This window comes from Pollicipes pollicipes, unplaced genomic scaffold, assembly GCF_011947565.3.
Source record: "Pollicipes pollicipes isolate AB1234 unplaced genomic scaffold, Ppol_2.1 Scaffold_2555;HRSCAF=2994_pilon_pilon_pilon, whole genome shotgun sequence".
Taxonomy (NCBI): Eukaryota; Metazoa; Arthropoda; class Thecostraca; order Pollicipedomorpha; family Pollicipedidae; genus Pollicipes; species Pollicipes pollicipes.
Genome location: NW_023596136.1, coordinates 5,067,427 through 5,082,503, shown reverse-complemented (window position 1 = coordinate 5,082,503; position 15,077 = coordinate 5,067,427). Strand labels below are relative to the sequence as shown.

Sequence of the window (15,077 nt, the reverse complement as noted above, 5' to 3'; positions counted from 1 at the left end):
TCCTTGTAGCTAGGGACCCCGTAACAGGGTTCTGGCTGTGAGGTCTTTAAACATTTTAAAGACAGCTTTCATACTGGCCTGTATTGCCGTGTGCGGGGTCCGATTCATCGGAATCAGAACTCCTGGCAACAATCCCCTCCTTCCTCGTAATGCCGGTTATTCCCCCACCATAGGCAGGTGAAAAACAAAGCCCGGTGATACTTCTAAGGTAAAGAGAACTAAATATCTCAGAGAAATGTCTAGATTCGTATTTTATTCCACGAGTTAATACTTCAATATCAAACGAAGTCAATAGCGCAGTGTTTAGCCAGTTTCTAGCGCAGAATACGACATAAAGGCGGCAGCTTTAAACCTATTTGCTCAGTTGGCTCCAAAAATGTAGTTGTTCCGCGGAAAGCACCTGATTCAAAGCGTGTCTCAAGAACGCCTTGCATGAAGTACCACTGGTTGACCGGAATGGTTAAAAATAGACATGATTGTGTTCCATAGGTTTATGGCTATCAGTTGCTTTCTTTACCGCGTCGGCAACTCAACTCGAGGCCAAATAATGTTGGAAGCCTTTCCGTTCCGTATTGCTTAGGTTTTTGTGGAAAGCCGCAGCCAGCGTCCCATGGAAACGTCACTCATGCTTCATAAATTGCCAAACTCCATCTTGCTGCGTTGCTATATGGGTTCCACTGGTCACTCCATGACCTCAGCAATATTAGCTGACGCTCCACCAGTCTCCTTACCACCAAAGCATGAAGTGACTTATGGATGATCCCTTATGACCGTGATTTCATAGAGTATCAGTAGATGCATTCAGACTTCAATAAAAAAAATAGGGTCCTTAGTCATTCGACGAATTTGCATTAGTCTTAACCGCCGCTCGTCAGATTAGGATGTCGACAGAAGGCGTGACGTCATTTTCCATTTCGCCTTTTACCGCCTTTAAGTGACTTTACAAGAGCATTTGGGTTTACACATTTAATGAAATAGCTATCAGTTCGGCGCCATTCGGTCATTTCCCCTGGAGTCAATAATAAGATCATGTGTAAACCGGTAAGCATGGAATGCTGTGGATCCCATGCAGGCGAGGCAAGCCTTTGTTTGGGGGCTTTATGCATGCATATTCATACGATTACCACCATTTAGGCTCCATTCATGCCTCTCGATAACAATCAGGCCACTCTGAATACGGATCCGCCGGTCTTCGACCGATCTCAAGCGATCTCCAGTGACCGATCTTAGACCGATCTCCGACCGAGCAGGCCTTCGGCATGGACGCTCAATGTCAAACAAGCGTTGACCCGACGAGGAGTTGGAAAGCTCGACATGCTCGTACTAATCCGTCCCAGCACGGGCGGCCCCAGCCGCCGTACCGTATTCACCGACGTGCCCCGGCTGCACCACGGCCGGGCGGCACTGCATCGGTCCGTCACGTGCTGCCGACAGGCGTTCTTTGGATCTGGCGGCGCGGCGGACGAGGAGCCGGCCACCGGCAGCGACGCCCCGGACGCGTCGTCCGACGGCACCGGCGCCGGCCAGACGCACGACTCGGCCGACGATGGAGTCGACAGCAGTGACGACCGGCCAGGTGGGTCAGCGCCGGCGCGCTCCCTGTACTGGCGCCACCCCGGACAGGCGGCTCCAGCCCAAATTATTCATCCTTTGTTTGCCCTAAGTACGCTGACAATGCTTTGGCACAGCACTACATCTCTTTTTGTTCTTTGAGAATGTACCTCTATGGCTGCAGAGAATGTAGCTACAGAGAATGTAGCTCTATCCTGTGACAGCTGACGCTGCCATAGTGGATACGCTTCGGTCCCTCTGTTTTGCTTGGCATTTAGAAGCATTTCACAAGTTTTCAAAGACAAAATCACGACGAATACCACCACTAGAAACAATTGATAATTGTTCAGTTCCAGCATAGCACTGACATTCTAATTCATTGACAAAACGGACGAAACCACCTGATACGATATTGACAGCTGTTACGTACTAAAGGAACTACACTTGAGCTGTTTAACTCGCGCGATGCGAACCCTGAGGCTTAAAAGGAGCACCTCATCTGGTAAGAATGACGTCAGCACAAGTGAACGTTTGCGATTGGCACAGTGAACGAGGTAATCCATTTACCGCGAACCGCATTCGTTGAAGTCTGAAACGACACCGTCACTTTACGCCACGTGACACGTCTGTTTATTAAAACCACCGTGCGCTCCGAAAACAGGCACTATGCTAAACGGTGAACGGTGAAGCTGAACATGGGGAGAACTTAAAGCCATAGCATGATGCTCGTTGAATTTGCGGGATATTAGCCTCATTCTGGTACGCATCTTTTCCTAAGTGGAGTTTTCCAAGCTTTCATAGCATCTGCTGCACACATATTTCGACCAATAGTGCATAGCAAATATTACATACCACATCCGTTGAAAAAGCACAGCAAATGAAAACTGTGAAATGGACTACAGCGGCCGACCGCACCTGTTGACAGCTCCATGCTCCGAGCCCATAGCGCCGACTGACATGAAACCTTTACCATTCGATGCCGCTTGCCCGATAACCTATCCTGTTCAGAGCATGATGACCTTGGGTCAGGTCAAAGGCCACCAAAAATTTACAAAAAACAAAAGTAGAGTTGCAGGTAGCACCATGCTCCATGCCTGTGGCACCGATCACCACGAAATATCCACCAATTGACTGCGCCATTATCGATATCTTATTCTTCCCAGAGCATGGTAAACTTGAAGTCAGATTAAAGGTCAACAAAAAAGACCGGCCAAAACCATCGAAATTAGCTGCAGACAGCCCCATGCTCCGAGCCTATGGCACCGATTATCATGGAGACTTCACCAATCGATACGCCATAGTAAATATCCCATCCTCCGAATGGTACAGGCTTCTTGTCAATCGGTGCCATAGCCTCGGAGGATGGGGCTTCCTGCAGGCAATTTTGATGGTTTTGGCCGTTGACGTTGACGTTTCAACTGGCTCAAGGTCACCATGTTTTGGAAAGGGTAGGATATCGGCCATGGCGCATCAATCGGTGAAGGTTTCGTGGTGAGCGATGCCATGGGCCCACAGCATGACGTCATCTGCAACCCTATTTTTGCGGATTTTTTGGCTGCATTTGGTGACTTTTTATCTGACCCAAGGTCACCATGTTCTCGAGTGGATAGATTATCGATCAAGTGGCATTGAATGGTCAAGGTTTTTTCACAGTCCTGCCATCCTTAAGACCCAAGCCCATCTAGTTTTTTAGCTACACGCCCGCAGAAACTGGGGAGAGTATTTTGGGGAGAGTATTCAAGGTCACCTCGGCATTCATGACGTCATAATAACGCTATTTAAATCCTGTCATCCCATAAGCCACGCGACGATGAAGTCTGACAAAAATATGATGGTTGATTCGTTCATATCAGGCTTCGCAAACACGATTTCCAGATGCAACGAAGCGCCAATTGGCTCTCGATTAAAGATGTGCAAAGCACGATAACCTTTTCGAACAATGGTGTTTTGAAGAGCATATCTGCTGAACAGAGACATTGTGTCGCCTCAAGTAATCCTTTCTACTTAAAGATGTACCAATAGTTATAAGTGAGCTTATTTCATAGATAAGACAGTAGTATTAGCCTTATTCCTTAGGAAAAAAACAAGAAAATAGAGGTATAGTTAGGTTGATATCTCGGCAACATGCCTTTCTCGAAACAATAGCGGAAGTGAATTCGAAATTGCCTGCCGATGATCCTACTCGATTTTTCAGGTTTTTTTTAAAGAGCAACCCACGGTTTTTACAGGACACCAACATTCAGGGGATTAAGCAAAGAGCGATTGCCAGCCATTACCAGGATACAGTGCCTATCTAAGAATTGGAATGCCCGGACATACGTGTACATGCGAATGAATTCAAGCAAATAGGCGTCACACATCACGCTTCATCCAAACATGCAAGCGAGCTGAAGTAAACAGGCATCACACATCGCGCACCAATTATGCATGCAAACGATTTCAATTGAACAGGTATCGCACATCACGCGACAAATCATGCTCTTTTGAATACCGTCATGTCTGTGTGGATAAGGTGTATGTCTGACCGTGTGTAATGTGTATGTGTGTGTCTTTACGGTTTCTGTTCGTGTATGTATCGTACATTTACTGTTTTCAAGCCAGGCCTCCCCACACGACCGCCTTGAACCTAGGCATCCGTTCTAAGTAGAAGGCCGGAGTGTGGAGCTAGTTTGAGGTATGTAACTTTTTGACCTTAAGAAGGTCATGATGACCAAAAACTTACGAGATCGCTTTGATGTTTGAATTTCAATTAAGCGTTTAGAATTACGTCAGGCAGTACGATTCTAAAAGCAACTATTGATCCGGTATATTTGAGGTCAGGGATCAACACTGATCTTTGAGAAGTCCACGGAAGATGTTTGTTGCGGTTCCTGTCATCCAGAAATTTAGAATCCGTGTCAGAATCTACCTCTTAAAGAAAAATATCCAGTAAAAGGCAGGTTGTTTTGATTCGGTTTTGACCTTTATACCTGACCATAGGTCAATGGGCATTTTTGTACTTCTGAGTTGAGTTGACTTATGCCCTAATAAACTATCTCAGAGATGCATAGCTTTATCTAGCGCACCGTTATCGCATCAGATTGCACTATTTCCCAGAAGATGCCTTCCCTGACAGACACAACCTGATTTGACTTGTCGTTGGTCAGCAACTTTACAGGGTGCATCGATCTCGTACCCAAAAATTGCTCTTCGATTGCCTACAGCGATGCAATGCCTAGCGTGGCTTCGCCGCGTAGTTCCAAAATTATTTTGTAAAACCTGCAGTGAAATTGATCTCCCACCCGGATACGTGTTTCCGCACTTGCGGGTGGAGGGGATGGGCTTGGGTATCCCCACCAACCTACTCTGCTCAAGTATCGTTGAGACTGATACGTACAGGCCAAAGGTTGTGTTATTTCTCTACTCTACAGAAATAAGATGTTGAACAAAGCAAAACCAGCCCGGGCACAAAGAGCCAACTCTGGACATCATCAAAAACATCAAACACCAAAACAAGAACTTGGCGAAGTTAGTTCACCCTTTCACTGTCCGCCGGTCGCTTCTAGCAACGAATGAGGCCTCGCAGCGCCGCGAAGCTACCATTGCATTCAGACACATGCTGTGCACACACGCGGAGAACATCTGCAATATCGCTCTTAGAAAAGGGTTTGTCGACGAACGAGCCCCTTGTTTAGCTTGACCTTGAACACACACCACGTACCCATCACCTACTCACCGGGGGCCAGCTCCGCCGCTTGCAGACGGCCGCGGGATGGACAGGGAATGCAGCTCAGTCACAGCACCGCCAACATGGCGCCCGGCTGTGATTTCAGGACGCATTCGAGACATTGGGAAAACTCCGTGTTCAGCAGATGATTGTTGTCGATCTGCCGAGTGCGTGCCCACGAGCAACACTATGCGTGCTGAGTGTATCGTCACACCAGGCTCCGGGTGCCGGGCGCATGCTGTGCAATTGTACCCGATCCTCTCCATGTGCCAGGTTATCTTTCGCTCCGGCCCAGAACGACTCCTACACATTGCCGCAGCATGGCAGCGTGCCGGCCTTGGAGCACAAAAAACCTGTTAATTTTGTTGTCGGTGGCGTGAGCCTGCGCCAGGTAGAACCGTCGCGCATCAAGAGTAGGCTGATAAAATAAATTCATAGCTCGACCTTGTTTGAGCACTTTATGAGCTCGGGATTAGCACGCAAATAGCAACCAATAGCAAGCAGCTACCAACCAATAGAAGCGCGATTCCGCAAGCCAGCATTGACGATTTTCTCAACTTTATATTCAACCTGTCATGACCTGTGGTATATTTGAACCTCGTTTCGTAGTTAATCTCACTATTCTTGGCATGATTGAGTACTTCTGCGCTCGCGTCCTGCTTAAAAGCGACTGTTCCACGTTTGTATGGGGATTTGAACTGAAATAGCTATCTTAAAGATCACTCGGTGCAGTTAACAGCCCTGCCATTCTTGAGACCTAACCCCATCTAGTTTCTGAGCTTTATAACCGCGAAGATGTGCAGATCGTTTCGGGGGGGGGGGGACTATTTAAAGGTTGCTCGGGCATCCATGACACCATAATAACGTCATGCAAATCCTGCCATCCTATGACCTATGATGCCTACTTTTATTACTGTTTTTTATATGCAACCTATGATTACCTATTATGCGGCGACCAATGCCGAAAAGATAGAAAGAAACCATCCAAGAAAAATATAATTGTTGAGTCGTTCATGCCTGGCTCTCGTGAGTACAATTTCCAAATATAATGGCCGTCAATTGGCTCTCAATGAATTAGTGCATGATATGATGACGTAATCGAACAGTGACGTATTGAAGAGCATATTTATTTTACAGAGAAATTGTGTTGTCTAGAGCAGCCTTTTCCACTTAACAAATATATCAATAGTTATAAGTGAGCTTAATTCACCACATCTGACGCTTCCTTCAATGTTTTCAAATATGGAACATTCTCTTAAACACACGTTCGGTTGTAGATCCAGTTGACCCCTGGAACATTTATCCTAAATAATTTCCGACCTACGCGGGGCGTGGTCACTGCCAAGCTTTACGTAAGTGTTAGCAATAGAAAAACAGAAGGTAAGATAAAGCCAGGTGCCAAGAAGAGATAAAGAGTAAGATAAAGTCAGCCAACATTTCAGACGTACCTTGTAAGATCACCGAACTATGGCGGGTAAGTCAGCCCATGGCTGTCCGTGAAGGCGCTCCCTAGGAGATCGTTCAACCTGATACGACAACGGAATATTATACGAAGACATACATATCTGAGACAGATTCCTAGACAACTAACCGATCATATTTAGAATAAAGACTAATTCCATTCACCTTGGGTCAGGCTTGAAGGTCAAACCAAGGTCAAAAGCAACTTGCTTTCCACTGGAGAACGTGCTCTGTAGAGTAATATTATATGCTTATTTTGGGTTTATTGATGACAGGACCGTCAACATACATCTCATTTGGACTATTTGAAAGGTCAAAAAAGATCACTGGCCTCAAATGGCCCCAACCAAACCGTTGACTTAGTAACATTCCGTGTAGCGGAATCCTTCATGTTAGCTCAATTCATTTTTGTTTATATCTGGTAGGTTTTTGGTAACCATGAGCTTATAAAAGTCAAATAAGGTCACTGACCTCAAAAGAGCACCAGTTACCTTTTGCATAGAACGGTAAAGGCGGTTGCATCAGGTCTGGACACACCCCCGACCCTGATTTGGAGTTTGACTTTGATCTTATTTAACCCGAAGATCATAGCCTAGCGATCGCAAAATTTGGCACAAGTGAGTTCAGATACTGGCCAATCTACCTCGCCACTTTGGCTTTGCTAGCTCCCCGATTGTTCATATTTTAGGGGTCCCTTGATTGCTTGTCGATCATTTGACCACGGACACTTGTCGCTGTCTTCGAGGTCAGACTTTTCTATTGTGATCACTAGCCAACATATCTTTCGACTGGTGACCTTAGTCGACGCTAAACCATTGGCTATGACTGCCATGATCCGTCATTGAATATATCATATCCGACATTGTTCTCTGAAAACTCCGTACCTGTAGCATTACTGGGAGCTGAGAAAACAGCGGTGACATATTTGGCCCATCACTGCCCAGGCCGTATCCGTCCTCACATGCCTGTCAGGGCCCACGTTAAAAAGTACGCAAACGTAGTTTCCTTACATGAAACTGTTTCATGCTTATTATTTTCATGCGGTAACCTATTCTTCTGTCGTGAGTCACACGCCGTCACATGTTCGGCCCAGACGACTCTCTTGACGTCTGTCTGACGCTGACTGACCCGTGACCTGGCACCGCCGGCAGCTGTCGGTCGGGTGTATGATCGAGAGCCAAACGTCTGTCTGACGCCATCTGATCCATGATCTTGCACTGCCCGCAGCGGCCGGTCAGCTGTGTGACCGACAGCTAGACATCTGTCTGACGCCGTCTGACCCGTGACCTTGCACTACCCACAGCGGCCGGCCAGGTGTGTGATGGCCAGGAGCACAACGGACGCCACGCCATCTCGCTGGAGGTGCCGCTGCACGTCGATCCAGCTGTTCACGCTCATGTTTACCAACAGCGGCTTCGTGCAGGCTTTCTACCGCAAGCTCAAATATTACGGTGAGTGGTGGCCCGCGCAGGTCAGGACAGCAGGTCGCCCCGGCTGAGCTGAGTGGGCCTGCAACTGGGGTCACAGGCGCACTGCTGTCTGCACAGTTAACCAACCACGAGCCGTGGACAGTCTCGTGCGACCAGGCGTGCTCTCTGGCCGCGGTTAGATGACAGTGGCGGTGGCGCCGGTCATGCCTGATGTCGCTTGGCCCTGTGTCTGGTTACCACTTGCGACAGAACTGTCCTGCGCCCACGGCGGGCCGTCGTTGGCGCAGGCTCGTGTGCCATGGCTGATCGTGGCCGGCAGATGTGGCGTTCCCAGACTGGGAGGAAGGCGAAGACGGCGCCAAGACGCGCTGTATACGCTTCCTGCTGGACGTCATGGGCAAGACGTCCACGACCACCGTCACCGAGGAGCAGGTCAGGTCGGCTGGAATTGTCCGCAACACACCGGGAGCATGGCGTGCGCCCGGGAGTGACCACGCTGCGTCCAGCGCTGTCCATCGGCAGACAGGTTGACCTGATCTGATCTGACCTGATCCGATCTGATCCGATCTAATCTACCAGCTACCTGGCACCAGGATCCCAGAATCAAGTTGCATCACATACGTTGTCCAAAATTGAAGCTGTTCTCTCTGACTTCACAAGCTTTTGCCGTTTATTTCTATTGTTGATGACCAATCGTACGGCTTTAACATTCCAAGCTAAGTTATCTTCTCTGCGGAATAAGAGACAGTAAAGTAAACCGTGACGCATTGCGATGTCAAGGATCAGCAGCGCGTGTGATGCGCTTGGAAGGTGTAGCCGACTCCACACGTGCGCGCACAACCCCACGATGTCTGCATCGGTCTGCAGTCCCAGTGCTGTTGTTGATGACTGCCGTGGATATGCGCTCTGCCACAAGACTGGCTGGCTACACTGTGCTGCCGTTCACACCAGCCGTCCCGTCCCGTCGCACTGCTGCCGCCCACATCGGGTGGATGATCCGTCGCGGTACGCTGCTCCGTTTACGGCAGCTGACTGACCCGTCGCGCTGTGCCGCCGTCCAGACGATGTCGCCTATCAGCCGGCCCGGCAGTCACTACGTCGTCAACTCGGAGGTCAGCAGTGCAGGCGTGCCCATGGCTGACGTGTTCTACAACACCAAACACTACTGCATCCGCAAGGTGTCTAACAACAAGACGCAGCTGGACGCCTGGACCAAGACTAAGTTCAGAAAGTTCACTGTTTTCAAAGGTGCTGCCCCGCCCCTGCTTCGGCCTGTCACACTGGACCGGCGGCAGGGCGCCCCGACGGCCCCACGCCAAAGGTCATGGGCGAAGCCTATGCCACACGAACTGAACCTCCCTTTTCTCTGCATGCTTGTATAGTTGATATATTCAACAGATTTTGATCTTTTTCGTCACTTTTACGGTTCTTAGCATTGTCTTTATGACTTGCATAACGTCAATAACGTAGTGGGCATGCATACCATTTTCCTTATCTTTCAATAATTAGAATGCATAAGCACACAGTGTAAGGACAGAACATACATAATTAGAGAATGATAAGATAATAATAAGATAGTGATAATGATAAGATGGATCAGCGACAGCCGGCCGGCCTCCGGTGCAGCCCTGCCGCATCAGCTGACCACGTCTGGCACCTGCCGTCGACAGCCTTCCTGGAGAAGACGGCCAACGACGGCATGGATGACCACCACAGCGTGCTGAAGCAGTCGCTGCTGGAGTGGACGAGCGGCACCGGCCGGCGGCCGAAGAAGCGACGCGGCGGCCGCGGCGGCTCCGAGGCGGCCGCCGGCGCCCCTGCCAACGCCGCCAGCTCCGGTGGGCGACTGACCCGGGCCGCGGCGGCCAGGCGGGGAGCCATCAGCAAACTGGGCCTCTCCTGTGGCGCGGGGCTCGCGCTGACCCATGCACCGCCTGTGCTGATATGGGCATATATTGCCATTGATACTGAATAGTGCTGTTTATCGGACTGCCAGATGGTGCCCCGAGTAAACAATAAGGGGGAAAGCGAACCGCGGCAGCTCATTCCCTTCCCATGGCGTGGAGGCGAACAATAGCTGCAGTACACCGAACAGATTACTAATGCATTGCGCCCAGCGCCGGACTACGTTAGATAACGAAGACATTTAAAGCAGACCCTGTTTGCTCGCGTGATATCTCTCATTCTGAGAGATATCCCAGTGAAAGGTACTCGGGATCTCAGTCGGGAGGATATCAAACCCCAGCCATTATCCCCTCACTGCAGCCCCACCCGGGCGTCGGTGTCCCAAACTGCGCAGTTGGAGGAAGCCTTCCCCTCCGCTCAGTCCTTCCGTGTGCTGCAGGTGGCGGCTCGGCGGTCCAACAGCCGTCGGCCGGCTCCGGTCGTCTTCTGCCGCTAGTGCTGGGCCTCACCCTGCTGCTGCTCGCTCTCAACGGCTATCTGTACGTCCGCATGGCCCGTCTGGGCCGCCAGACCGAGGCGCTCCTGCACAGCAGCCTGCTGGCCGCCGAGTTCAAGTAGGCACGGGCCGAGCTTGGGGGGAGGGGGGGGGGGAGAGTGCCGGCTCTCTGGGGGTGGAGCTCGGTGGGGTGCCAACTCTCTGAGTGTGGAGCTCGGTGGGGTGCCGGCTCTCTGAGGGCGGAGGCCGTTGGGGTGCCTGCTCGGTGGCAGACGTGTCCTCGGCTCTCTGAGGACATCACTGACAACGGGACAATGTGACGGTTGACACGTGTAGTCAGTGTCCGTCTTGGTTAAGCTCATGTGGGCACAGCACCGCAGCTGCAACGCTGTCTTTTGTAAATCGAACTGCCGCATGGACACTGACTTGGCTGTGATAACCGAGGCTAAAAGAGCAGTATACGCTGTTGTGTTGGTCTGTGTGCACCAGTGGCACACGCAGTTACATGAACCGCCCCGCAATCGTCACTACCGGTACCCCAGCCCACCTACTCCGATCCTGCACGGCCACTCCGAAGTGGCCTCATAGAGGCTTTCGTCGGCATCTGAGCGCGACGCTCGTAGGGCGGCCCCGAAGTGGCTCAAGCGGCTGTCGTCGATAACTGACGGCCCTTCCCCTGCCAGTGCGGCTCCAGAGTGGCTGGAGCGGCTGTAGCCGACAACTGACGGTCCCTCCCTCGCCAATGCGGCTCCGGAGTGGCTGGGGCGACTGTCGTCGATAACAGACGGCCCTTCCCCTGCCAGTGCGGCTCCAGAGTGGCTGGAGCGGCTGTCGTCCGTAACTGATAGCCCCTCCCTCGCCAGCACGTCTCCAGAGTGGCTGGAGCGCCTGTGGTCAATAACTGACGGCCCCTCCCTTGCCAGTGTGGCTCCAGAGTGACTGGAGCGGCTGTCGTCCGTAACTGACGGCCCCTCCTCGCCAATGTGGCTCCGGAGTGGCTGGAGCGGCTGTAGCCCGTAACTGACGGCTCCTCCCTCACCAGTGCGGCTCCAGAGTGGCTGGAGCGGCTGTAGCCGATAACTGACGGCCCCTCCCTCGCCAGTGCGGCTCCAGGGTGGCTGGAGCGGCTTTCGTCCGTAACTGACGGCCCCTCCTCGCCAGTGCGGCTCCAGAGTGGCTGGAGCGGCTGTCGTCCGTAACCGACGGCTCCTCCCTCACCAGTGCGGCTCCAGAGTGGCTGGAGCGGCTTTCATCCGTAAATGACGGCCCCTCCCCGCCAGTGCGGCTCCGGAGTGGCTCGAGCGGCTTTCGTCCGTAACTGACAGCCCCTCCCCTGCCAGTGCGGCTCCGGAATGGCTGGAGCGGCTGTAGCCGATGACTGACGGCCCCTCCTCGCCAATGCGGCTCCGGAGTGGCTGGAGCGGCTGCAGCCGGTAACTGACGGCTCCTCCCTCACCAGTGCAGCTCCAGAGTGGCTGGAGTGGCTTTCGTCCGTAACTGACGGCCCCTCCCTCGCCAGTGCGGCTCTAGAGTGGCTGGAGCGGCTGTCGTCCGTAACTGACGGCCCCTCACTCGCCGGTGCGGCTCCAGAGTGGCTGGAGCGGCTGTCGTCCGTAACTGACGGCCCCTCACTCGCCAGTGCGGCTCCAGAGTGGATGGAACGGCTGTCGTCGGTGCAGCAGCAGGAGGAGGCTCGACAGGCCGAGCTGGCCCGCTGGCACCAGGCGGTTCAGGCTGCCGCCGAGCTGGTCCGCAAGACAGAGTCAGCTCTCACACAGCTGCAGGTGGGGGCTCACCCGGCTCCGACGGCCGCCAGTGCGGGCTGCACCGCCGTCGACAATGGGGCGCCCACCTTTAATCCAACGTCACGAGTCGTGTTAAATACTAATGCGTGTGCTCACCCGTGGTCTCGTGCGATGAAGCCTTCTGTCAAGTGTCTAGATATCCCTCGTAGAGACCTGTTACGGCAATAATTTGGCTGCGGCCGATCCGTGCACGCCTTGCTCTGCTCGACGGGTAATGGCTCGGCCCCCTGTTGCTGGCCCAGTCAATTACCTGACCTTTCTCAGGCGTAAGGCATGCTGTTGTTCTACGTGCAAGCATTATACAGAAATCAACGCCCATACACACTCATGGCCACGGATCACGCATGCCCACCGTTGGCGTGCAGCCATATGCACCAGCTATTCGGGTTAGCTTGTCTATTGGCTGAGGCGTCCGGCACGTGCCGGTTGTTCAGAGGTGCAACGGCGGTGGTGCCCACACGTAAGCTCCGGTCGGCACGTGCCGGCGGTTCAGAGGTGCAGCGGCGGTGGTGCCCACACGGCAGCTCCGGTCGGCAGCTGACCGTGTCTGACGTGGTGGGTTGTGTGAGCGCCGAGGCCGGTGGCCGACAGTGACCAGCCTCCGTCATCCGTCGGCAGGGTACAATGGACCCGGCCAAGCCGGGCTCGTCCGACATCGCCCAGTCGCCTGCCGTCACCGCGCCGTCAACACGCCTGGGAACATAGCACCGCAGACCCTGCACCGGCGCGAGCGGGCCCGTCCAGCTGGGCAGCACGGAGGGGTCGACCGACACCCTCTAGACAGCAGACTGACACCCTCTGGACAGCAGACGAACAGTCTCTGAACAGCACACGAACAGTCTCTGAGTAGCAGGCCAACGTCCTCTGAAAAAAGACCACCGGACGCGAAACGGCGGACCGACACCCTCCGAACAACAGACCGAATTTCTCTACGCATCCCACTAACGCCCTCCGAACGGCGGACCTACGGGGCCCCAACCAGCGGACCAACACCCTCTGTAACGGGGCACCTGCGGCCCTCAACCAGCGGACCGACACCCTCCGTAACGGCGGATCGGTACACCTCAGAACACCGCCTGGGAGCGGGGCCCACCGATCCCGCGAGAGAACCCCCATCTCATCCACAGCTGTGACGTCAGAGTGACGTGATCGTGGCTACGGACGACGCCCCGGAGCCAGAGAGCCCAGCTGTCCCGTGGTCACTCTCTGCCCGTGGAGTGCCGGTGCACACTCTTTGATTCGTCGGTGGACGGCCAGCCTCGGCCGCTAGTATATCATGTGATAGGTATGTGGTACTGCTGACTGATCTGCTGGTCCAGCCGGTGGACTATCCACCCAAGATAGTGTTTCCGTGATGAGTCAATAAACCTGTCCACTAACCAGTACACTGAAGACAGTGACAGACGGGGCTGAGAACAGACGAGCCCAGCGCCAGCGGGCCAAATCATCGCCGAACAGCAATATTTACCACGCCTCCCACCCAGGTCTCGTGAGTCCATCGCAACCAATGACATCGCTGGCTGTTACCCCAGTGGCTTGGTATCCCCTGCGTCGCGCGTGGCCGTTATCTGTATGGGAGGCAAGATGAGGGTGGAGTGGTCAAGCAGATTCGTTATCACCTGCGACGCGTCAATAGCCCTGATGCGCTGGATGAAAAAAGCGCAACTCAATGATACGGCACCGAAATGCGCCATGAACCGTCCGTAACCAAGTTCGCTGCATTGTGGATTGATATCAGTAGGCCGAACACAGGCCAGAAAATGCGTTGCTACGCAAGCAGGCACGTTGGCGCAACCCGTAAGTGGAGGGACGAGGGGGTACATCGGAGCTGACCTCGATGGGCGACGTCGATTGTAACGTCGTCAAGTGGCAAAGTGACGTCGAGTGGTCGGTATGAGGCACGCCAGTTTGGCAGGCACTCCGGCTATCGGGGACTAAAGAACATTCATTCATTTGGCTTGTGCCAACGTAGTGCTTACTATAAAATAGGCCAGTGGTTATATCGGTTTGGAATCAATACAGTATACTTTTAATACATATTCAATATCTATTTAATTTTGCATACCCCATACCTAATTTTTTCAAACTTTTCCCAAAATTTTCATGCGTGCAGCGAAGAAAGTATAACATCGTTCGCTCGCTTCAAACCATATGACCGTAAATGCGTATAAGGTCCTAGATCCCTTCGTTTTCTCGCATGTTGCTGTGTAAGAAGGCACTTTTGAGGAGCAGAGAGCGTCGCGAAGCTGCAATGACGAAGGGGGTATCTTACATTCGTATGTTTTATTATCTGGATTGGCAAGGACGGAAACATCCTGCCATGAAAGCAGGACATGTGCAAGCTATCTAAATCAAATTGTACGTTATTTTTACATCCATAAGCCTTATAACCTGCATTACAAAGGACTGGAACGCCCCGTCAGAAAATTAAGGTACGTCCTCCCAAGCTACGAAAATTAATCTCCCTGGCATTTAGAAATCACCAGATTGCGCATCATGCATTGCGGCCTCGTTCGCTTTCGTAGCCGTGCGAGGCCATCATACGCTCACAGACACATGGGAAGAGGACCGGTGACTGGTGAGCCCACCACACTCTGTCCTCGCCTGGCGCCGACACCTGCTCCTCACCGCTGGCCGACACTGGCGCCATCTGCCCTTCACCCGCGCGGCCGGCGCCTGGTGCGGCCGCCTCGCTCACCGAGGTCACCGCTGTCACGCCATGC

At 52.7% G+C, this 15,077-nt stretch overlaps 1 protein-coding gene across 1 annotated transcript; it reads left to right on the top strand.

The window, feature by feature from the left end:
* Positions 1-1,546: 1,546 nt before the first annotated feature.
* LOC119107679 (uncharacterized) lies at positions 1,547-13,252 on the top strand. Its single transcript, XM_037231208.1, has 8 exons — positions 1,547-1,576; positions 8,022-8,169; positions 8,468-8,580; positions 9,210-9,396; positions 9,819-9,905; positions 10,475-10,667; positions 12,189-12,333; positions 12,973-13,252. Exons 1-8 carry the CDS (start codon positions 1,547-1,549, stop codon positions 13,057-13,059), a joined length of 990 nt encoding a protein of 329 aa, XP_037087103.1. The 3' UTR covers positions 13,060-13,252.
* Positions 13,253-15,077: the final 1,825 nt, after the last annotated feature.